A 23,546-nucleotide genomic window follows, 5' to 3' on the forward strand; every position below is an offset into this window, starting at 1 on the left:
CGAATTTGCTTTCCTACCTTGTCTTTCTTTTAGTACGCAACAAACGGTTAAGACGAAAATCGCGCGTATGACTTTCTAAAGCACTAGGAATACAAAAACGTGACACCAGGTAAGGTTTAAAGTTTCATTATAACTTTACCGGTAAAAAGAGATATTTTTCTCAACTTTATTTCAAATCCATACAAACTCTTATAGTACATCCATACAAACTCTCATAGTACGCTTTGGTTACCTGTGGTTTAAGCCTGTCGGAAAGGTTTTCGTATCAAGCGTTTGCAGATTAAAATTATTTCAGACCTGATCCATGACTGCAGTAGCAAACAGATAGATTTCACTTTTGTATCCGTAAAATATATTTCTTCAGATTCACTTCGAAAATTCTCCGAAACGTCAACGAAGCAAATGAAACGTAATCCAGAACATAACACATTCCATATTTGGAAGTTAGACCCAGTCCTAAACACTTGAAAGCGAATGGTTTTCGAAGTTGCTAAATTTTGCAAAGACACGTCACGTACTTGATACGCTAAATGCGAACAATGTTAGCATTTCCGTTTAAAATGAAGCAGTTTTTTGTTTTAAATGGGATTTTTTATGCCAATGAAACAAGGTTACAAGGAAAATGAAGTCAAAGGATGGGAGTGGAAGATCAATGTTTAGGCGCCCATGCGGGCTCCTTGAACAAAAATTCAGTCGCCCGCACTCGTAACTTAGGCGCCCCTGGCGACCGGGCGCCCGTTAGGCAGCAGCCTTGACTTGTGCTAAATCAGTTACCAAGGGTAAACAAAATTTCATTTATTTTTTTTATTATTATTTATTTTGCTTACTCATGAAAAAAAAATTGTTTTTCTCTGATCAAGTTTCTTAAAATATCAGCTATTTCTTTTTGTTTTCTGCCACTGCTGCTGCAGGCGCTTTTGGTGATCCGGGACCTGACTTGCCAGGAGAAAAAGGAAAGCGTGGAAAACAAGGAATGGACGGACTTCCAGGCTTGGACGGATACCCTGGCTCAGTTGGGGAAGATGGCGCACCAGGCCCGCCAGGAAATAGCACACCCGGAGAACCTGGAGCATCTGGTATGTTATAGGCAGGTGGAATTTGATGTAATCAGTTTATAACTAGGAAACTGGCAAAGCTATTACTGAGTTTAATGTATGGAAGTGAATTTCACTCCTTCCATCCCTCCTTTGATTCCTGTTAGACATTTTGTTAATCTGCTGACAAGTGCATAACGCTTGTGGGTCAGTAATCAAGGCAAGAAATCGCCTTTCCTGTCATTATTTATTTCATCCTTCAATAACCACACGTCTTTTTTTGTTTGAAATCAAAGTACTTGACTGCCAATTATATGAATTCTCGAATGACCGAAACATTCACAAGATTTCATGAGATGGAGAGACAAGTGCTACATTGTGACAAATAGTTTTTTAAATGCTGATTAGAGTACAATAAATAGATATATTCATAGAAAAATAAGTTTACACATGCGTTAAAGAGGGGAAAAGACAGTGCCCTGGCTGGAATTCAATCCCACAACCTGCACAATTCTATTCCAAATTACAAGTACATGTACAGTGTTTCATTGATTATGTCACACCGCCACAACATAAAAACTGCAGGGAAATGATCACTTGTAAGCTGAACCCCAGCAGGCTTCAGTGGGTTCTAAGTACTGAAGCTGTGGCAAACTTTCACCGAAGTGTTGAAGTGATTTGATGTTGGATTGAACTGAGTTAAAGTTGAACTTAATTTGGCTGGGAGTCAAAGTTACCTGGAATGTGAAAGCGTGGAAACTTAAGTTGGAGTATCTGATTGTTACAAAAAAGATGTATTGGCATCAGTATAAAGATAACTTGAGAGTGAGGGTTTGAACTTATCGGTCCAAAAAGTTAATTTTATGTTCTCATTCATTATTCAATTCCCCAATTCAGTTTGATTATTCTTTTCTACGCAGCTTCATGTATGATACATCTCACACAATTATTAGCCTTACAACTTACCGGTACTGCTGTAAAAAGGTCTTAATATTAATAACTTAAAATGGCCAGGCAGTGTTTGTTGCCCCTGCAGGGTTTTGGCCCATAGGCCAAAACCAGAGGAGACATCATTAAAGTCTGCCTGTATTATATCCTTATATTCATGAAAAATTTCGATTTGACCAAAGTGGGCGCGCAAATAGTATCGGAAGTTGTGCAGTTTTCCCACAAGTGGGTTTATTCACTTGGCTTTCACATTTCGTTTTAAATTGTGTGTCCTTGTTCCATTTAAAGAAGAGAAGGCCAGAAATGATTAGGAAACACGAGCCGCCATTGATTTTTACTTTATTTACATCCCAAACAGAAAATTGGTTTCCAATCCATTAAGTAGATAGAAGAGCTAAAACATCAAGCGAAATAAGTGACTGTAGTAACGAATGGGCTGAAAAAAGAAAGAAAGAAAAAAACCCGATTAACAGCAGGGGCAGTGTAGTGCCAACTATTTCGGGTGATAGGCTCATGGTGTTAAATTGTTTTTTTTAAGGTATTGGTGGAGTCAAAGGGGAAAAGGGTGACCCAGGCCCACCCCCAGCAGAAGGTGTGGTTATTCCTGCTGGTGACCCAGGTGAACCTGGGTTTCCTGGAAAGGTTGGTATGCCTGGATTAAATGGTGACACAGGAGACCCAGGCCAGCAAGGAGAAGCTGGAGCTGTTGGACAGCCTGGTGAACTTGGTATGTACATACCTGTGAAAGACTCGTCTAGATCATCTGGATATTACTTTTGGGCTCGAAAAGAAAAATGAAGTTGCTATTTTTGTTCTGCCGAACAAGAGATGGCAGTGAAATAATTAACACTGGCCTCAAGGGAAACACTTCACTTTGTTTCCCGACAATCTCATAGTTTCCCGATGTTGAGCCTAGAGAAAAAACATTGAGATTCAAGGAAAACAAAATTAGCTGGTTTCTCGAGAGACCAGTCATCAGCATCCTCATTGTCATCATTTAATTAAATTGGTAATGGCATCACATTACTCTTATATAGCAGAATGAAGACGTCAGAAGTTTTAGCTGGCAACAGTGCACTGTTGACCTCTGACCTCATAGATTTTGCAATGTTACCCGCCCAGAGACTTTTGGTAGAAACAGTTGATTTGAGATTCTGACCTCAAAGTAGCAAACAAGAGTGTGCACTGTTGAGAAAAATCTTTCCAACTAGAAAACAAACTGTGTTGACTACTAGTTATGTTTTGTCCTGTGTGGCACAGGGGATGCCGGTGACCCAGGGCCTTCAGGTCCCCCTGGGGAACCAGGAAACACCGGCTTGCAAGGGATTGCAGGCGACCCAGGAATCAGAGGAGATGATGGAGAAGGCGGTGCAAAAGGAGTAAGAGGAGATACAGGCGCTGATGGTCCGGCTGGCTCAAACGGTGAGACAGGTGAAGCAGGGCCACCAGGGGAAGCTGGAAGTGTGGGTATGAGAGGTGAAAATGGCGACCCCGGACCCCAAGGTATTTTTTTTTTTTATTATTATTATTATTATTTTTTATTGATTATCAAAAAAAAGAAAATTACATACATAGATACACCAAAAAAGTAAAATAACATTTGTTTTTCTAAAAAAAGAACAGCAAAAAACAAAAACAAAAATAATATAACTACATAGAAGAAGAAAAATTACATGTGTAAGGTTGATTATAATAGGATTGGACCCCAAGGTATGAAGTTATTGAGTTAGTGTATGTTGTCATCGACGTTGTTTGGGGAAAAAAGTGTATGACAAAATACAGCTCCTGGGCCCAAATAAAAGGTATGATTCATGTGGACACCTTTTTTTCAGCTGTAGATTACTATTATTAGTTTATACACTAAGCTCTTGATTCTTGGTGACAGCAATGAGCGGATTTATTGTGGAACTTACAGTATCTTGTGTGCTTGTCTAAAAGCTGCTCTCCTATGTACTTAATGTGCTTTGCTCTAAAACGTTCCATAGAACCTATTTTGTATTATTTTTAAAAGATTGCGGTTTAAACTGGTATAAAAAAAAACGGCTGTACTGTTTTGAGAATGCTCTGAAACATGAAAGGAAGAAAGGCTAGGCAATTATCGTAACATACATGTTTTTTTGCTTGGAAAGTTGTCAAAACTGAACCTTTGCCAGAGGCAAAGGTACAGCACAAATCACTATAACCGATGTACTGAGACCTGGTGAAATGTGTAAAATACAAGCATTTGAGCATTTGCTTTTAAGTAATGTTTAATAAATGAGCAGCAGTGTTTTATCAAGTTTAAAACACGAGGCGCAGCCAAGTGTTTTAGACTTGATGAAACACAAACTGCCAATTTATTGGACGGCTTAAAAATCTTCTGATGTAGATCAACTCATTCTTGTACTATTTTTTAGATTTGGGGTTATTTTGGCCTAGAAAATTGGACGTGCCTTTATCAGATATAAAGACACTCATTAAACATTAATTTCTTTTGTATTTTCTTTATGAATTATTAATGAGTTTTTTAAGCATGTTTAAGACAATAAGCACTTGGGACTAAAAGAGTTTGGTAAAGCTGGGATGGTTAAATGACTGTAATGAGGAATGCCAGTGGGATGCAAGATCGGTTCTTACATAGTGTGACTTGGATCAAGATTTCTCAAACAATGTTTCCTTTGAAGTAGTAAAATAAATTGTTATTTAATGTTGCAGGCGTGAAGGGCTTAAGTGGACTAAGTGGTAAAAAAGGCCTTGCTGGTGAAACTGGTGAGAGTGGACCTCCAGGGACTGCTGGGGCTGTTGGCGAAGGGGGGCAGACTGGCGAGCAAGGGGCCCGTGGTGATATGGGTGATATGGGCCCAACTGGCCCAAAAGGACTCAAAGGCACTGTTGGAGTTCCTGGATTTGATGGTTTTATTGGAGAACCGGGCCCACGAGGTTAGCACAAGCACATGTTGAGTAATTGAGTAACTGATGTGATGATACTTATTACCAGTAATGTTTGTGGCCATCCTAGACCATTTTTTTTCAACCAGGTACAGCTGAAACTAAAATTTTACAGTATGGTTTTACTAAGGAGAGCTTGACGAGATGTCTATGTGATGTCTTTCTTAATAATGCGAGAGGTCAAATTACAAATGTTCCAGTACAAAATCATACAAAACATCCTTCCAACGAGATGTTCCCTGTTTCAAGCGAAGTTGTCTGACACTTGTAGGACATGTCGGACTGGACCAGAAACACTTCTTCACATGCTCTTTCAGTGTAATGTAGTGTCTGCATTTTGAAATGCGTTCCAACATTGGTGGCATGAAAAAAAAATTGTCAAACATCTCAACTGAGCGAACGCAATATGATATATGGTTGATACAACAATACTCAGTTCCAAGACCTTTTTAAATTACGTCACACTTGTTGCTAAATACTTTATATTTTGCCATGCTCAAGACAATCCCGTAATTTTTGACTGCTTCCCCCCTTTCTCAAGTATCAAGATTGATACCCCCAGGCAAATAAACAGCTAGACGAATTAAAAAATAACCTTTATTCTTTCTTTTCGTTGCGCTTTTCTTTATTTTTATTTTCCTTTTTTTTTAATCGAGACCAATTTTTAATGTTTTAATGTTTGTTAATGTACACCACCTAAGCATCTTAGTTTACTGTTTCTGCTACTGTTTTGTTATACCGGTACTTTGTATTACCTGGCACTTTGAATGTTAATAAAGCAATGTTATAAAAACCCTTGCTTTGCACAGGGAAGCTGACCACATTTAATTTTAAAAGTTCCTATTTTTTGTCTGCAGGATCCAATGGGACCATTGGTTTGAAAGGAGACCCTGGTGAACAAGGAGCGCCTGGACCCGAAGGTGAACGTGGTGAAGACACCACTACCCCAGGACCCAAGGGAAGCAAAGGACCAGGAGGATTTCCAGGAACACCAGGACTACTAGGGCCCCCAGGGGAACAAGGACCCCAAGGTACTTGTTTCCTGCCAGCTGTGACACAGATGATTAATTTGACTATAGTAGCTAGTTGTTACGGTAGAACCCCGCCTTATGATCACGACGTTATCACCGACAGCTTTGTTACACTTTCTCATTAAGGAATTCCTTGTGATATGTGTTTGTTGTTTCAGGACCACCTGGCGTTGTTCGGGGTCAAAAGGGTGAACCTGGTCTGCCTGGCTTACCGTCTGAACAAAAAGGGGCCCCTGGAGAAAATGGCATCCCTGGCAAGAAAGGCGATCAAGGCTTCCCTGGACAACAGGGAGAACCGGGTCCTCCAGGAAGCACTGGCCTTGTAGGAAAGGCTGCAACTGGTGAGGGTTACCATATGGTAGTTCACAGCCAGTCAACGTCAATCCCCGAGTGTCCATTGAACTTGACACGGCTGTGGACTGGGTACAGTTTGCTGTATGTCCAGGGACACGACACGTCGCATGGCCAAGATTTAGGCTTATCAGGCTCGTGCATGAGACGCTTCACCACCATGCCATACCTGTTCTGTAACATCAACGAACAGTGCTACTACGCTTCCAGAAATGACTACAGTTACTGGCTCACAACCGACATACAGATTCCTATGATGCCTATCAGTGCCCCTGCCGTTGAGCCCTTCATCAGTAGGTGTGCCGTCTGTGAGGCGCCTGGGCCTGTTGTCGCCACACATAGTCAGTCTACAAGCATCCCAGATTGTCCAGCTGGTTGGAAACCCATTTGGAACGGATACAGCTTCCTGATGGTAAGCGTTTTTCTTTAGTGTCACCTAGGAAGACAGCCGCTTAGAAACAGGCTATGAAAGAAATTCAAGCAGTTAGAGTAGTATAGAATGGACCGGTTGCTCCTGTTTCTTGTGGAATAAATTAATTTTTGTGGAATTAACTAAGCAGGTGACGTCACAGGGGCGGAAGTGACGTAAGCAAAAATGATGACATCATCAAGGCGTGAGACCGTTGGGGTGTAATTTAAAAATAATAAAAATGTTGTCATGGGGACGTAAGGGTGTTGGAGTGCAGGGATTTAGTGACGTCACAATACCCCAGGGGAAAAATGATAAGATTATAATCTAAAAATAGAATAGGGACAATATTGCCTCCATCTGATTTATTGCCGAAAATAAAGAAAATACAGAACATGAAAATATTTTGATAGAGGTTAATGTTCAAGTTAAAGAATCCGCATTCAGAAGTCTTTTCCGGAACAAAATTTTCGGTATATTTTAGCTTTGTGCAGTAGCCAACCGAAAGGCCATGGGAGCGATAATTTCTTGTTCACTTGGGCAATAGTTCAAGTAAAAAGTAATCAGCACAGAAGTTTCTTTAGACACTTAAATTCCCTGACCCATCCAACATTTGTTGAAGAGCTTTCCTGTTAATTGCAGCTTATTACTGTTGCTCATTGCCCCCTGTAACTGTGATGTCACCATAATCTCCATGTTGTTTTTCCTGATTGACAATGCATTTGTTCCTTTATAATTCACTGCTGTTTTCGTGTTTTCCCCTTATCAGCACACTGGAGCCGGTGGTAGTGGCAGTGGTCAATCTCTTTCCTCTCCTGGTTCGTGCCTCAGGACATACCGCCACAACCCTTTCTTTGAGTGCCATGGCCGCGGTACTTGTCACTATTTTGCCAATAAATATAGCTTCTGGCTTGCCACCGTCGATAAGATGTTTGTCGCCCAAACTCCAGAGACTCTTAAACCTGGCAATATTCTGAGCCGTGTTAGCCGCTGTTCCGTGTGCTACCGGGAGGCGAGTAAAAAGAAGAGACGCCGTCATGCCGCCTTCTTCCCCAAAATGTTACCAATGCTCAATAACCTGGAAAAGGCTCCACTTCACTTACAAACAGCGGCACAGAAGACATCACAGCGTCAGTCGTAGATTTTAAGTATAAGAGTGAACATGGAATCCTCATGGTTTAAGATAAAAATTTCTATTTTAAGCGTCTCTAGTAGTCACCTTCTTAGCCATCATGCATGTCGTTGGGAAACGTGAAGAATTGTTGCATGATAATCTAAACATGGACTGCGAAGACGACTGTCTGAGTTGTTTAGACTAATTTTTGTGTTCTGTTGGGTGGTAAGGAGAGTGAATTGTAGCTTGGACGGCATAATGTAGTTAGTGCTTTAATTGCCTGCTGTAACCTAGCTCGCCAGACAACTCAGGAAACGTTTTCGTAGGAGTGTAGTAAACTATGACATCTAAACTGTACTTCTAACTGAGTTCAATGGTTGTTACACTCGATGCTCTGGCAGTTGCCATGTTTCAGTCAGCGGCAACAAAGGAGCTGAAAACGGTCCTGAACACCCAACAGATCTTTTGTAATCACTTAGTTTACTTTACTTACTGAGAAATATGACTAATATTTTCTTTCTTCAACAAGCGCGTGTGACAACGTTCGGTATATTATCTTCGAGTATTCTGACGAAGAAATCCAAACCGCACTTGCTACCCTGGAATTTATATTACTTTTTGTTAATCTACATGAAAAAGGTCTTAATCTTTTTCCTTTTTGATATAGACTATATGGAACCTCTGCCTGTCAAGGTGTACGGTGCTTCTCCCATTACTTTTGCTTATTTATGCTTGCTTTTGTTTGCAATAGCTTAGTGTTGTTGTTGTTTTGCCAGAACGGAGCAAAACCAAACCAATTTTGTCGTAGGTTAAGCAGGTTTCCTTTGAGAATCGTTTTTACAAACAACCTGAATTCACGGTTACTGGAGAAACCATCACAGCATGCTGTGATGGTTTTGGTTTGTTGAATAATAGCCCGGAATCCAAGGTACAAAAACAATCATAACACCGCGAACACGAATTTTTATATGAGTGGCATAACACGTTTGTAGACAAAGACGTTGGTTTACGAGTACCTAACAATTTATAGATAAATTGTATTTTTACATAGTTAACTTCGTTGAAACTATAGTTATTTTCATAGTTTTATAATTATAAATATACTTTAAAATTCGGTACTTTGAAAATAGAACAACTTTTAGTGTTAGTTTTCTAGTTAAAAATTGTATTCATGATTTTTTGTCGTTTTTAAAGAAACCATTATTGAAATGAACTGATGTTTGTTCCCCTTGACAACTCCTTCCTGATTTATTTTGAGATTCAGTTACAGTACTTTTGGTTGTTCGTTTTCACGGCCTTAAATATGCGAGGAATTTATAAATAGTGAAAGATACGATTAGAATAAGAATAGATTTGGACAGTATCAGGCATCCGTTTTCTTAAATAATGGTCTCTTCCATTTTTAAATAATTGACATTATTAAATGGGTGGTTGGTTATAAACATTGCTTTTGGTAAAATATAAGGGAAATTAGGAGTACAGAATAATCTATGGTAATTTCTGTTTTAAGGAATGCTTTTCTTTTGGCACAAGCAATCGTAAAACATCTAACCACCTTTGCTGTCAAATACAAACAACTGCGATGGTACTTTACTCCTCCTTATTGACTGCCTTGGAGGGAAATAAGTCGAAAACAAAAAATTCTAATAAAACGATTCCTCTAAACGTTTATACCAGTGCATGCAATTGGAAGAATGATATCGATCGGAGAACAAGTAATTTGCTTTGCGAAATACAACTATTTTATATTTTTACTGTTGATATGTGCCAAAATATGCAATTAAAACAATATTAAATATTTTATAAAGAAATTAAGCAATGCGATAGGCAGATACTAGTTATAGGTTTCGCTTATTTTTAAATGAAAAATATGAGCTGAATACTATTGAATTGATTGGTGTGATCAAATTATGAAATATACTACGTATGATTGATTTGTAAAGCGAACGTAAACGATTAAATAATTTTGTAATAAATATTTTATTCATTGATTGCCTCATTGATGTCGTTGATTAAGCACAACCTCATACCCAGGATTCAGAGAAAAAAATTGGCACAAGAGCTTTCTGTTTCAATGTCATTCCCAGGGCAGAGCAGCTTATTTGTGATTTGCAAATTGGTGTCTGTTTCCTCTGCGTTAAAACTGGTCCAATCTCCCTGAAACTCGAGAACACCCTAGACGAAAGTTGCCATTTTTGCCTCATACGTGTGTACAAACTACTTCACATAACCGGAGAATTCTCCAAGATCATTGTTTGAGTCGGCGTCAACTTTGTAAGCCACACGGTTTGCTTACAGTGTTGACTAGGCGTTTGATGCAATTTCGTGGAAAAATCTACCAACTCAATCTTTGAAAGTTTAAGCAGCATAAGTACAATTTCAGAGGTGATTATAAGAATTGAAGCATTCTGATTGGTCTAGAAGCTCGGCTTATGAGGCTTTATAATATAGATAGGAGTCTACGCGCGCTCTGATTGGCTAAAAATCTATGTTTTATCAGAGTATAAAACATAGAAAAATCATATTTCATCGTTTTTCGTCAGCTTTTCTCGAAGGCTTCTCGCGTCGTTGACTGTTCTTTGGCTATAAACCACTCGTATCCAACAAGGGCGAATGCAATAATTGTTTTTATTAAATTCCTTTGTAAGTATAAATCCACTGGACATTTCATTTTGATGAAAACGAAGTAAGGCGGGAAAAATCGTGGCGCGGTGTTCACTTCTTGAGTTGAATGAAACTCGCAAGGAAAGCGAGCGAGACAGTTTTATTTTGAATATTTTCATCGACAATCTCCTCTTAAATCGTCTATTCATCCTGGAAAATTGTGACAATAATTAATGTTTACGGGAAGATCCAAAGCAATAGCTTTTCTGGAAATTATACGCCTTGTTCAAGTCGAACGAAGCAAAGGACGGCTGTCATCGAGACTACTATATTATGCTGAAACGAAATTGCACTCAGAGTCGGTAAAGTTTTAATATTGAAGTTCAAAAAGACGAGATCAAGATTGAAAGGTAAAAAACTTACCTGAAATGCTTAGCCTTATTTTACGTCGAATACTGAATGAAATTGTGTCAGTTTTCTGGTCTTCCCGTAAACAATTTTCTGCTTTTCATCTTTGTTTACTCGCTCTTGTTGTACATATTTTTAATTAAACTTTTCACTCGTGGTGTCTAAAATCTATATCATAAAGCAAAGAAAGAAGCCTAAGCCATGTTTTATACTGTCATAAAACACTCCGGGCATTTGAGAACACGAGGGAAATGTAGAAAACATGAGCCGCAGGCGAATGTTTTCTACATTTCTCGAGTGTTCTCAAATGCCCGGAGTGTTTTATGACAGTATAAAACATGGCTTAGGCTTCTTTATTTAACAAATAAAGAAGCCTAAGCCATGTTTTATACTGTCATAAAACACGACGGGCATTTGAGAACACGAGGGAAATGTAGAAAACATGAGCCGCAGGCGAATGTTTTCTACATTTCTCGAGTGTTCTCAAATGCCCGGAGTGTTTTATGACAGTATAAAACATGGCTTAGGCTTCTTTCTTTGCTTTATGATATAGATTTTAGACACCACGAGTGAAAAGTTTAATTAAAAATATGTACAACAAGAGCGAGTAAACAAAGATGAAAAGCAGAAAATTGTTTACGGGAAGACCAGAAAACTGACACAATTTCATTCAGTATTCGACGTAAAATAAGGCTAAGCATTTCAGGTAAGTTTGTTACCTTTTAATCTTGATCTTGTCTTTTTGAACTTCGATAAACTTCACCGACTGCACCGAGTGCAATTTCGTCTCAGCATAATATAGTAGTCTCGATGACATCCGTCCCTTGCTTCGTTCGACTTGAACAAGGCGTATAATTTCCAGAAAAGCTACTGCTTCGGATATTCCCGTAAACCTTAATTGTTGTCACAATCAAGTTCCAGCATGAATAGACGATTTAAGAGGAGATTGTCGAAGAAAATAAGAAAATCTTCGAAAGAAAACTCTCTCGCTCGCTTTCCTTGCGAGTTTCATTCAACTCAAGCAGGATCTCAAGCAGTGGACACCGCGCCACAATTTTCCCGCCTCACTTCGTTTACATCAAAATGAAATGTCCAGTGGATTTATACTTAAAAAGGAATTTAATAAAACAATTATTCCATTCGCCCTTGTTGGATACGAGTGGTTATAGCCAACGAACAGTCAACGACGCGCGAAGCACTCGAGGAAAGCTGACGAAAAACAATAAAACATGATTTTTCTATGTTTTATACTCTGATAAAACATAGGTTTTTAGCCAATCAGAGCGCGCGTAGACTCCTATCTATGTTATAATTGTTAAATAATCACCCCGCGCGAGGTGATTATAGCTTTGAAGGCTTGGTTACTTAGCCACGCCACCTTTGACATCCAGGGAAGTAAACATAGCCGCTTTCGCGGAATGAAAATTTCGTTGATTTGAAAGAAACCAGTCCAAGTCCTGGATATTTTAAACATTGGGAATTTTTTAAATTAACTACCAAGACTTTTAAACCGAAAATATTTTCAAGAGATGGTTCTCAAGGCATTAGAAATGATCGTAAACACGGCGGTTTTGGCGATCGATGAGAAACTCAGTCAGATCGATTGAGCAAACATTAAGTCTTATACTCATTTTTAGAGGATTCGCACATTCGCTTAGATGTCATCCACAATCATACAAAGGTAACGGACATCTATCTTTCTCATTGTGTTTGTTTTGTTCCGTTTTATTGCTTTAACTAAATAAATTCTGATTGCAATCGATGATTTAAACTGGTTTACACCGTATGCAAGCGAACACTTGTGTTTGCTGTTTTCTTGTTTGCTATCGTTATTTTTTTAAGTTCTTGATGATCACCTCTAAAAATTATACTAAAACAATTATTTGCCTCAGGCTCAGTAATTATTGCAATAATCACTTTGCCTTCGGCGAATAATTGTTAAATATCTGACCTTAAAATACCCTTAATTAAAAATCTGTTATGGATGAAGTTTCCTTTGGTTCATTAAAAACTAAACCTGACACATGGACTACCGGGACTACGACGAGCGTTTTTATATCGGGAATGCGAACACAAAAAGGCGATTTGGATGAAAAGAGGTTGGGGGTATTTACTCGCAGACTCTTGTCTCGCCACAGATATCCCTCTTCGTGCGTCCTGACGATGGTTTTCCATGTTCTATAAGAAAATAATGCACGCTTGAAGTCTAGAAAAGCTGCTAGTGGATGCCCGAGCCGTCAGGCGAGGGCATTCAGCTGCTTTTCTAGACCTCAAAAGTGCATTATTTTCTTATAGGACATAGGAAAACCATCTTCTAGTGGGTTTAGAATATAGCATTAAAAAGAGTACAAAACTTACAAGACTCGCGGCCGCTCACGGCATTTACAAACGCACGCAACATCGGTATAGTGAAAGTTTAGTTTATTCTTTTCTTTGGCGGCTTCTTTATAAATAAACCAAGATACCATTTCATTCATATTTCGTATTTATAAAAGTCCTTTCTCCGACTACCAAAAGATTCTCACAAAGCCGACAAATTTTGTTACAAAAGTAGTCTAGCGTGACATCGTGTCGTGTAGTTAGTCACGCATTCCAGTTGTAGTTGTATTACCATATTTGGTCAATAAAGACCGCTCCTTGTTCACGGACAAATGGAGTCCATTTGTTGAAACATGGTGTCAGAACAAAAGCGTATTTTACGTCGAACACGTTCGCTCTAACGGGCAAAAACGCTGTCAACGGAAAGCAGATGCTGTCCTCTTCTGTCGACCGTATTTAATTTTCACAGTGATACGTACGTCGAAAGTTTACGAAGATGCCTGACAGCGACCACGTGGAGTCGAGTTCGCAAGTTCCAGCGCCATCACAAGCTGTTCCTCAAGTAGCTGTTCCTCAAGTTTATCCGCACAATTTCCCGCTGCCACATGCAATGAAATCTCATGGAGATGTCGTCGGAAACTGGGATTTCTTCAAACAGCAGTGGAGTGATTACGAGATAGCAACTGGCCTCGACAAGCGAGAAGAATCGGTCCGCCTTGCGACCTTGAGATCGGCAATGGGCAGGGAATGTCTTCAAATATTTCTCAACCTAAACCTTACAGAGGAAGACAAAAAGAAAGTCGACAAATGTCTGGAAGCGCTGGAGAATTACTTCAAGCCCAGCAGAAATGTGGTGTACGAAAGGTACGTCTTTAATACGTGCGTGCAGCAAAACGAAGAATCCGTACAAAGTTATGTCACAAGATTGAGAAAGTTGGCCGCTTCTTGCGAATACGGCGAACTGACGGATGAGGTTATACGAGACAGATTAGTCATCGGCTTAAAGGACAAAGGAGATAAAGTCAGGTTGCTGAGAGAAAAGAAGCTGGATTTACAAAAAGCGATTCAAATGTGCAGTCAAATGTGAAGTCGCCTCGCGGCAAATGAAGAACATTCAAGGCGCCGAAGACAAGCAGACAGAAGAAGTTAAGAAGTTTAATGACAGACAGAAAAAGCCAAAAAAACCTCATCGTAAGAAGGAAGAAGAAAAATCGTCCAAAGCGAAGAAGAATGAAGACGAGAAGACGAAACGTGAAAGCTCTGAAACCAAATGCAGATATTGTGGTCGTAAACAACGTCATGCAAGAAGAACGGAGTGTCCCGCGTTCGGACAAACATGCAGCAAATGTCAAAAGAAATGAAAAGTACACCAGGTGGAAGACAGCAATGAGTCAAGTTCAGATGAGAGCTGCCTGAGAGTTGAAACAGTATCCTTGGTTCAAACAAAGTCAAGACAGTGGTTTGCAGATATCACATTCTTCAATTCTGCTGAGGAAGAGTTCTCAACAACTTTGGCATGTCAACTCGACACCGGTGCTACCTGCAATGTACTATGCTTAGATAATCTTTCAGCCATTACACAGTTAGGAGACCCACCTATGAAAAACTCCACAGTCAAGTTGAAGCTGTTTGGTGGTTCAACAATGAAGCCAGCCGGAGAATGCGACCTGCACATCAAGCACAATGGTACGAAACATGTTCTGAAGTTTCAAGTTATTGAAGATAAGTGCAAACCCTTGCTGTCAGCAGAAACTTGTGAGAAGTTACAGCTCATCCAGTTAAATGCCAGTGTTACGGATAGTGTTCACCAGCTAAATGACAGTGTTGTTCCAGAGCCTCTGTCAAAGGAAGAACTGATGAGCAAATTTCATGATGTTTTTAATGGGCTAGGACACATTGGCGATGCCAAGATAGTGGTTGATCAGAGTGTTACACCAGTCCAACATTCACCTCGTCGTGTACCAGTAGCCTTACGGAAAGATGTAGAGAAGAAGATTCTGGAATACAAAGAGAAAGGAATCATTACAAAAGCAGTGGAGCCCTCACAATGGATAAGTAGCATGGTGGTAGTAGCCAAGCCACAGAAGATTCGGATTTGCTTAGACCCAAAGGACTTAAACCGTGCTATTCAGCGTCCAAAGTTCCAAATGCCAACTCTTGAAGAACTTTTACCTGAACTTAGCAAAGCCAGAATCTTCAGTTCATTCGATGCAAAGGATGGATTTTATCAAGTCAGTCTCGATGAGGACAGTAGTAAATTGACTACTTTCTGGACACCCCTGGGGAGATACCGATACTTACGAATGCCTTTTGGAATAAGTCTTGCACCAGAAGTTTTTGAAAGTAAACTGCAAGAGTGCCTTGCTGACCTGCCTGGTGTGAAAGTCATCAGAGATGATATCCTGGTAGTTGGCTATGGGGAAAACGACTCAGAGGCGCAACGCGATCATGATCAGAATGTCATCCGCCTACTTGAAAGAGCAAGACAAGTGAACCTAAAGCTCAACAAGTCTAAAGTCAAGCTTCGACAAGCTGAAGTGAAATTCATGGGCCATGTGATCTCGAAGGACGGGCTGAAGCCAGATCCAGACAAGGTCACCGCTATTAAGAACATGCCCAAACCGACATCCAAGTCTGAAGTACTCACCTTGCTTGGCTTTGTGAATTACCTCTCCAAGTTCTTACCCAAGCTTTCAGATGTGTCTGCACCATTAAGAGAACTCACTGCCAACCAAGCTCAGTTCACATGGGCAAGACAACACGTTGAAGCTTTTGTCGCTATCCAGCGAGTGGTTATCCAGCATCCAGTGCTCTAGTTCTATGACGTAGAAGAAGAAGTCACCATTCAGACAGATGCCAGCAACAAGGGGTTGGGAGCCGTACTGACTCAAAACGGACAACCTGTGGCCTTCGCGTCAAGAACCCTCTCTCAGACAGAGCAGAGATATGCGACCATAGAGAAAGAATGCCTGGCAATCGTCTTTGCCTGTGAAAGATTTAACCAATATCTGGCACGTAGAGAGAACATTTCAGTGGAGACAGATCACAAGCCTCTTGAGTCCATATTCAAGAAGTCGCTGTTATCAGCACCTTGCCGTCTTCAGAGAATGTTACTCAGACTTCAGCGGTACAATTTGTCAGTCAGTTACAAACCTGGTTCTCAGATGTTCTTGGCTGACCACTTGTCAAGAGCAGCACAGCATGAAGTTACCATGGCAGAAGAGTCCTTCCAAGTGTTTTCCTTGGAGTTAGAGAGCCTAAACCCTATGCAAGCCCTGAAGGTAACTCCAGAGAGATTGGAGCAGTTACAGCGGTGTACTGGACAGGACGAAGCATTGCAAACCTTAAAGACCACAGTCCTGACTGGTTGGCCAATGCAAAAAGAGCAAGTACCTGTCAACATCAGAGAATACTGGTCATATCGGGAAGAGTTAACAGTACACAATGGGATCCTGTTTAAAGGTTCAAGAGTGGTCATACCCCGTGTCATGAGACCCGAAGTCAAATCAAGAATACATTCCAGCCATTTGGGAGTTGAAGCTTGTCTCCGCAAAGCTCGAGACACAGTCTTTTGTCCTAACATGAACGCAGAGGTACGGGACCTGATCAAGCAATGTTCCATCTGTAACGAATTTCAGGCCAAGAACCAGAAGCAACCTATGCAAAGTCATCAGATTCCAGATCACCCTTGGAGCAGAGTTGCTGCCGATCAGTTCAAACTTCATGGCAAAGAGTACATTGTCCTTGTTGACTTCTATTCAGACTTCATTGAGGTCAAGCAGCTGCAAGAGAACACTTCCAGTTCAGTGATCGAGTTTCTCAAAGAGCAATTCAGCAGATATGGCATACCAGACACACTCGTAACTGACAATTGTCTTCAGTTTACTAGCTATGAATTTCAACAATTCTCACGTGATTGGGAATTTGTACACGTGTCATCCTCTCCGCACCACCACAGGTCCAATGGTAAAGTGGAGTCAGCAGTGAAAGTGGCTAAGTCCTTACTGAAGAAAGCACTTAAGGACAACAAAGATCCTTGGCTTGCAATGTTAGATCAAAGAAACACACCAACCGAGTCACTTGGGGCAAGCCCAGCGCAGAGATTAATGTGTCGTCGTACCAGAACCAGACTGCCCACAGCCACAAGCCTCCTTTATCCGAAAGTTCCTGAGAGTGTCACCGAGAAGTTAAAGTTAAAACGGCAAAAAGCGAAGTGGTATCATGACCGTTCCACCCGTACTTTACCAGAGCTAGAAGTAGGACAAGAAGTGCGAGTTGCACCCTTACAGAAGAACGAAACTTGGAAACGAGGCACCTGCCTGGAGAAATTGTCAGACAGATCCTATCTGGTCAAACCTGAAGGAAACGGCCAAGTCGTTCGTCGAAATCGCGAGTTCCTTAAGCCAGCTGAGAAACCAGCCGTTCCTACCTCTGACTCAGTTTCTCACAAACCAGTTTCAGAACCAGTTCCAGTGGAGGAAAGTCAGCCCTTGAGCAGTAGTACGCAGCCAGTAGTTCCCGAAGGCAAACAGACCGTTGCAAAGACACCTCCTGCTGTCCTGAAGACTAGAACCCGAGTAGTCAAGGTTCCCTCAAGATTCAAAGACTATGTCACTTAGTCTCGTTCAGAAAAACAAAGGAACTGAAACTATAGCTAGTTCTATCACGTTAAGAACTCTGCACACAAAGAGACATTGATTTCTAAGACTGTAGAGCTAACATGGTTTTGTATAAGTTTTTATTTTTATTTTGACAAAGTTAGTTTTCATTTTCATTTTTGTTATGTTAGCCTTCGTTCAGTTTTCAAGAGGGGAGATGTTACAATAAGTAGTCTAGCGTGACATCGTGTCGTGTAGTTAGTCACGCATTCCAGTTGTAGTTGTATTACCATATTTGGTCAATAAAGACCGCTCCTTGTTCACGGACTAATGGCGTCCATTTGATGAAACAAATTTAGTTGAAATATTTACGCATTCAAGTTTGGTAAAGCCTACTTCAATTTCATTCAAATGAAAAATTTTCATGCGTTCGTTTCGCTGCAAGTTTTTCAAATTCGCCTCTAATTTCGATTTAAAAAGAACAAAAGTGGAGTGTTCTGTCTTCAGATTGTGGCTAGGTTTCTTACCTTAAAGCGTTTTTAGAGTCCAGCTTGTTTTGCTAACTAATTTCCAAACAATTTCGGGCAGTTCACGGCAAAATAGTGGCGTACACAACTCCAAAGAAAAACAACAAATTTCAACGATTCTTTCTTCATCTGTCGCTTCCTTTGGCACTGCCTTACTTCCATTTAAGCATGTAAAACGTTTCTGATAAAAACTTGCTCCTTTTTAAAGCATCATTTAAACAACAAAACAAGAGAATAGAGGCGAAGTCGACGAAGTCGTTCAGCGAAATTTGACAAACAATTCGCACATCCGGGGTACCGGACTTCTATAGTTTTCAGCTATGTTCTATAAAAAATAATGCCCGCTAGAATTCCATCGCGCATATACAGCGGCTATATTCTAAACTTCAATAAATAATGGATCATTTACTTCGGGGATGCTACTAAAAGTGGTAACGGGGAGCGGGGAACCGGGAACCGGGAACCGGAGTCTGGGAACGAGTGTACAGCGGTAATCCGTAAAAGAATTCAAAATGGCGGACGAAAACACAGAAAAGGGACTGGGAACTAGTGTTCGAATTCGATTGTCGGAGCAAATCGACTTTTCGTGTGCTTTTGTTCGCTATAAAGGACTCACGAAGGTGCTGTTTAGGTGGAATTTTGGGACGAGTTGCAAGGTAGGTGAAGAATCATTAATATTTTCCTGGAGTTGTAAGTTTTATCGTGTGCAATCTGGGCAAGGTAGACAACCTGGATTTTTGGTAGACTTTTTTAAAAGTTCGATGATCATGACGCAGCAATACTACGCGTACCAAATCAACTGTTCCACGAACAACCAAAATTTCTTTATAGGCAGTCGGTTCTTTTCTTTTCCTGGGCTCGTGGCGCGCTGAGTATAAATTGCGCCGACGAAATGCCGAAGGCTGAAGACTAACATTACGAAAATAATCGAATGTGGAATTTTCCATTCTGGTGGATTAACCGAACTTCCATCCGCCGTGCATCTAAAATGCATGCTGATATCAGCAGCTGTTATTAAGCAACAATAATTATGAAAATTGCAGGAAATTTGTTTGAGTATTTATTTCATGATAAAGGAAAATTAATAGAGAACTTCTGTCACAAGGTTGTAAACCTCATGTCAGCAGGACATGCAACTGTGTATAAGAAATTATTGAGACAGTTTGGCAATTTATACTATGGCAAGTGCAATTGTGAACCACATTGAATCTTAAAGAATGCTTAGTTAACACAAAGTTCAAGCACAATTCCTCACTTGGAAATCACCTATTTGCTTGTTTAAATACTTTTACAATGTCAATTTAATTTTTACCTTGTGGCCAGTAATAGAAAAGACAAAACTCCAAATGAGTCCATGCATTAATTTCTGAAAATTTCTAACACCCCTCCCCAAACCACCAGTCGCTAATGCTATAATTGATTATGGAAACCAAGGTAAGCTCAGGCTTGATGGGCCACTGGGCTCACACTCAGACTTAACCAACAGCTGTGATTCTGTAACCCCTATTGCAATCATGATACACATGTACGTCTCACAACAGATTGTGTCTTTTGCGTGCTTCATCATTGGTTTTCAAACATGGCATAGTATCTTGGACTTTGCATGAAGATTTGTTCCATTTATGAAATGAAAATAACTATTTGGTGATTGCTGTTCAACAGTTTATTGTATGCTGTTATATTTCAGCACACTGATGATAGCTGTATTTCATTTTTGTAGATCTGGCAGTTGACTAAAGGACAGACAACAAATTAAGACTAGTGTTTACCTACTGTAAAATGAAAATAAATTTAAAATTCTTTTCTTCTCATTCTATCTGCTGATCATTTTGTGTTTTATACAAGTGACTGGGGGATGTTCTTTCCAGCCCACACCTCTTGACAGCCTCCTGCAAAGCTCAGTGTGTTGCATTACGGTATATTTCTGTGTCATAGTTTGTTTTGGTGAATCTGTAAATGAATTCCAAACACTATGTGATTTGTACAAATTATCAGTAGGACAGCACAACACATCATTTGTAAGCAGTTTGTTATTTATGGCATGCAACCAGTTTTATTTTTTTCGCAATGATATGAATTCAGAATGAATGCATACAGTTGGGGAATGACATATACAGAAAATTAATATTCACAACATTACAAGGTTGTCTTTTATTTCAATGTCCATCCTAACACTCGGTGGATGTTGCAAAAAGGTAAATCAGTGTAATTATACACCCCTGGAGAACTACAATTATAATTTACAGTACAGCATTAATAGCATATGTTAAATTTAAATTTTTCCTTTTATGCAATACCATGTGTGCGAAGAAAAAGTGATTTTCAGGGACAATGATACGATGCACACTGTATTATACTGAATAGCATTTTGGAAATGCTACAAATATTCAGTGTTGCCTACAAAAATTGTTTGGTTCAAAAGCAAAATAAAAGTCACCATTCATATTACTATCTAACAACCTACAAATGCCAGAAAAAGAATTGTTTTTAAGTCAAGAGATAGATGTACTTGGGAACTTTGTTAACGAGAGTGGGACAATACATAAATATGACTAGCACGCAACAATTTACGAACGTATGATCGATCGGATAACAAACCAAGCCAATATATATCTGCTAATGTTACGCAACACATAGGTTCTATCCTGTCAAATGAAACCAATCCCGCAACTGTAGTGGAAAATACAGCATATTATGACTTACCCTACTATTCGACTGCATTTCAATAAAACATAATTTGATTTTCGAAATGAGGTATTTCGAAGCTATTGATCAGCGTGCAAGCTCCTTGCTCCCACAGCCGTCCTTTGCGTTGCGTTGTGTGTAAATGTGGATTCGAACACTGGCCTTGTTGAAAGATTCCTTCTAGAAAGAAATAAACATTCGAATTCTTCTTATACACCTCGGCACGTCCACACTGAGTTCGCAAATGTCTGCGTTCGTCCGCCACGATCGGTGAACCAAAAGGCGGCTTCGGACCTTCCGATTGGCTGAAAGGCCAGATGGCCCTGACCTAATTTATTGGGATAATCTGGACTGGTTACACTAAGCATTTACCTTCATCGGTAAGCTACATTTTACTCCGTTTCTGTGTTTCTCGTCCGCCATTTTGAACTCTTATACGGATTACCGCTGTACACTCGTTCCCGGTTCCCGGTCGTTCCTGGTTCCCCGTTACCACTTTTAGTAGCATCCTTTACTTCGGTGACATCTTTCATAGTGTTACAGTGGAACCCCGATATAACGATATGCCAAGGGAGCAGTAAAATTATATCGTTATATCGAAGAATCGTTATATCGAAACTCCCGATATAACGATATGGCCATAAAATAACCGAAAATATCGTTATATCGGGGTAAACGAAACAAGTACTTTTTACTGTATATTAGAGGAGGATAAAGAGAATAATTCTGATCAGAAGGCTTAGAACACAGTATCATTTTCGTATATCATCGTACAAAGCTGATTTAAGAAACGTTAGAGATGACTTGATTACCGTAATGTATTGCATTAAATTCGATGTTTTACAAATATAATGTAACTGTGTACTGATAATATCGTTATATCGGGAGGATTTTGCGTTCGGTCCGCTAAATTCTCATCGTTATATCGGGAATATCGTTATATCGAAGATCGTTATATCGGGGTTCCGTCCCATACATTTTACTGTAACTTTTGCTGGGACATAGAATACTCATCGTTATATCGGGAATATCGTTATATCGAGGATCGTTATATCGGGGTTCCACTATAACTTAGCTGCGTCATCAGGCATACCCGCTAGAAGCTGAACGTTGGAATAGAATAAGAAAGTGTTGCACAAGACACTGAAATTGAAGATTTTGGGCCCTGGTTTTAAAATAAAACCCCGAAGATTAAAGCTTATTTTCACTCCAGAACCAGCAAAACTGGCCAGTTTGAGATTTGAAATGTACAGTTTGGCTCTTTTTGGAAAACCGCCATCACGTAGTTTCTTTCTAATTTTCAGTCCAGGTCCAAAAGAATAGTATAAGAAAGGCTAAATTAGCACTGAAAATGAGGATTTGGGGCCCTTGTGTTGAAATACCACCACGTAGATAATAGCTAATTTTTATTCCACATCCATCAAAACCGGTGTTGAGGCCTCAAATGTAATAAATGTCCCTAAATGTAATAAAGGTCCTAAGTGTAATAACTTTTGGTCCTAAATGTAATAAAGGTCTGTAGTGTATTAAAGGTTCCAGCTTAACATGAAATCTGCTCGGTGCTTTTCTATGTATTATATTCAGTTTAAAACCTGTTTTATGTTTACTTGCTTCATTTTCTTTCCAGTACTGTAAGATGCTATTTCGATTTTGTCATGAAGCAAGCAACTAAATCACGTGACAACGTTCATCCACGCGATCGATCACTTGACACTAGAGTACAATTCTTGAGTTCTTGAGTACAATTTTTTACCTGATTTTTAAGGAATTTTTCGATTGTTTGAACCGTCGTGCTTTATGATAACTTTCGTTAACTCGAATTTTAAAAAGACTATTGAAGCAACAAATATGATACTTTTACTTTTCGTGCAAACGTACTACTAGACTCTTGTGTTCTTTTAAACCGCTCTGACACTTCCAAGTTTAATTTAATTAAACTACGGTTTTACTGGCGGCACAGGTCTACAAGAATTCTACAGCATTAACAAGCACACGACGTCAGGCTTAAGAAACCAAATTTTTCTAAACACGTCCCTGTTATGTTAACTTTCTATAGATTGGATTTTGGTTTGAGGTTAAAACAGTAAACGTGATAGTCTTCAGCTTCTTTGCAAACAAGTTTAATTTAATTTTTGTGCGGTTTTAAGTTGGTGCCACAGAGTCTACAGGAATCCTTCCGCAGGATTAAACATGCAACGTTTGTAAGTGTCTCAGTATATAAAGTAGACTCATCTGCGCATGCATTTAGCACAAAGTGTTTTGTTCCACAAGGAGAGCATATTGCTTTCTGAAACAGAGATATACCTGCCTCGTACCCAGACGCCTCTCTCTTGTTTGGAGAAATGGGCGCTTTCTTTCTCCTTCGCGTGGTCCCTCGGGCTTCGCGCTCTTCACCAGTCACTCGCGTTTCGCGCTTGCTTTGTGTTATTGCAGCGAGAATCGAGTGCGAAGCGCCTGAGGAGGAGGCTGGGTATATACCTTTGTGCGCTTTATATGAAAAGTAACGTAGGTAAACTTCCCGTTTTACCAAGGACAGACGATCAGGACCCCCCCCCTCCCCCCCTCCCCCACCCCTTACTCAGGAATAATT

The 23,546-nt window shown here is 39.9% G+C and overlaps 1 protein-coding gene and 1 long non-coding RNA gene across 3 annotated transcripts in view; both read left to right on the plus strand.

The window, feature by feature from the left end:
* Nucleotides 1-9,807, plus strand: part of LOC144664512 (uncharacterized) — a 58,233-nt gene extending 48,426 nt beyond the window's left edge. For both annotated transcript variants that reach the window (XM_078525677.1, XM_078525679.1), the window contains 7 exons: nucleotides 912-1,076; nucleotides 2,521-2,709; nucleotides 3,243-3,485; nucleotides 4,677-4,901; nucleotides 5,768-5,941; nucleotides 6,100-6,704; nucleotides 7,471-9,807. In XM_078525677.1, the coding sequence (XP_078381803.1) occupies nucleotides 912-1,076; nucleotides 2,521-2,709; nucleotides 3,243-3,485; nucleotides 4,677-4,901; nucleotides 5,768-5,941; nucleotides 6,100-6,704; nucleotides 7,471-7,842 (1,973 nt within the window). In that variant the 3' untranslated portion in view covers nucleotides 7,843-9,807. The remainder of the gene's footprint in view (nucleotides 1-911; nucleotides 1,077-2,520; nucleotides 2,710-3,242; nucleotides 3,486-4,676; nucleotides 4,902-5,767; nucleotides 5,942-6,099; nucleotides 6,705-7,470) is intronic.
* Nucleotides 9,808-18,720: 8,913 nt separating this feature from the next.
* Nucleotides 18,721-20,082, plus strand: LOC144663813 (uncharacterized). Its single transcript, XR_013572674.1, has 2 exons — nucleotides 18,721-18,927; nucleotides 19,992-20,082. It is a non-coding gene; the product is annotated as an uncharacterized LOC144663813 (long non-coding RNA).
* Nucleotides 20,083-23,546: the final 3,464 nt, after the last annotated feature.

The sequence above is a fragment of the Oculina patagonica genome, chromosome 8 (genome assembly GCF_052425735.1).
Source record: "Oculina patagonica isolate OP01 chromosome 8, crgOcupat, whole genome shotgun sequence".
In the NCBI taxonomy this organism is placed as follows: domain Eukaryota; kingdom Metazoa; phylum Cnidaria; class Anthozoa; order Scleractinia; family Oculinidae; genus Oculina; species Oculina patagonica.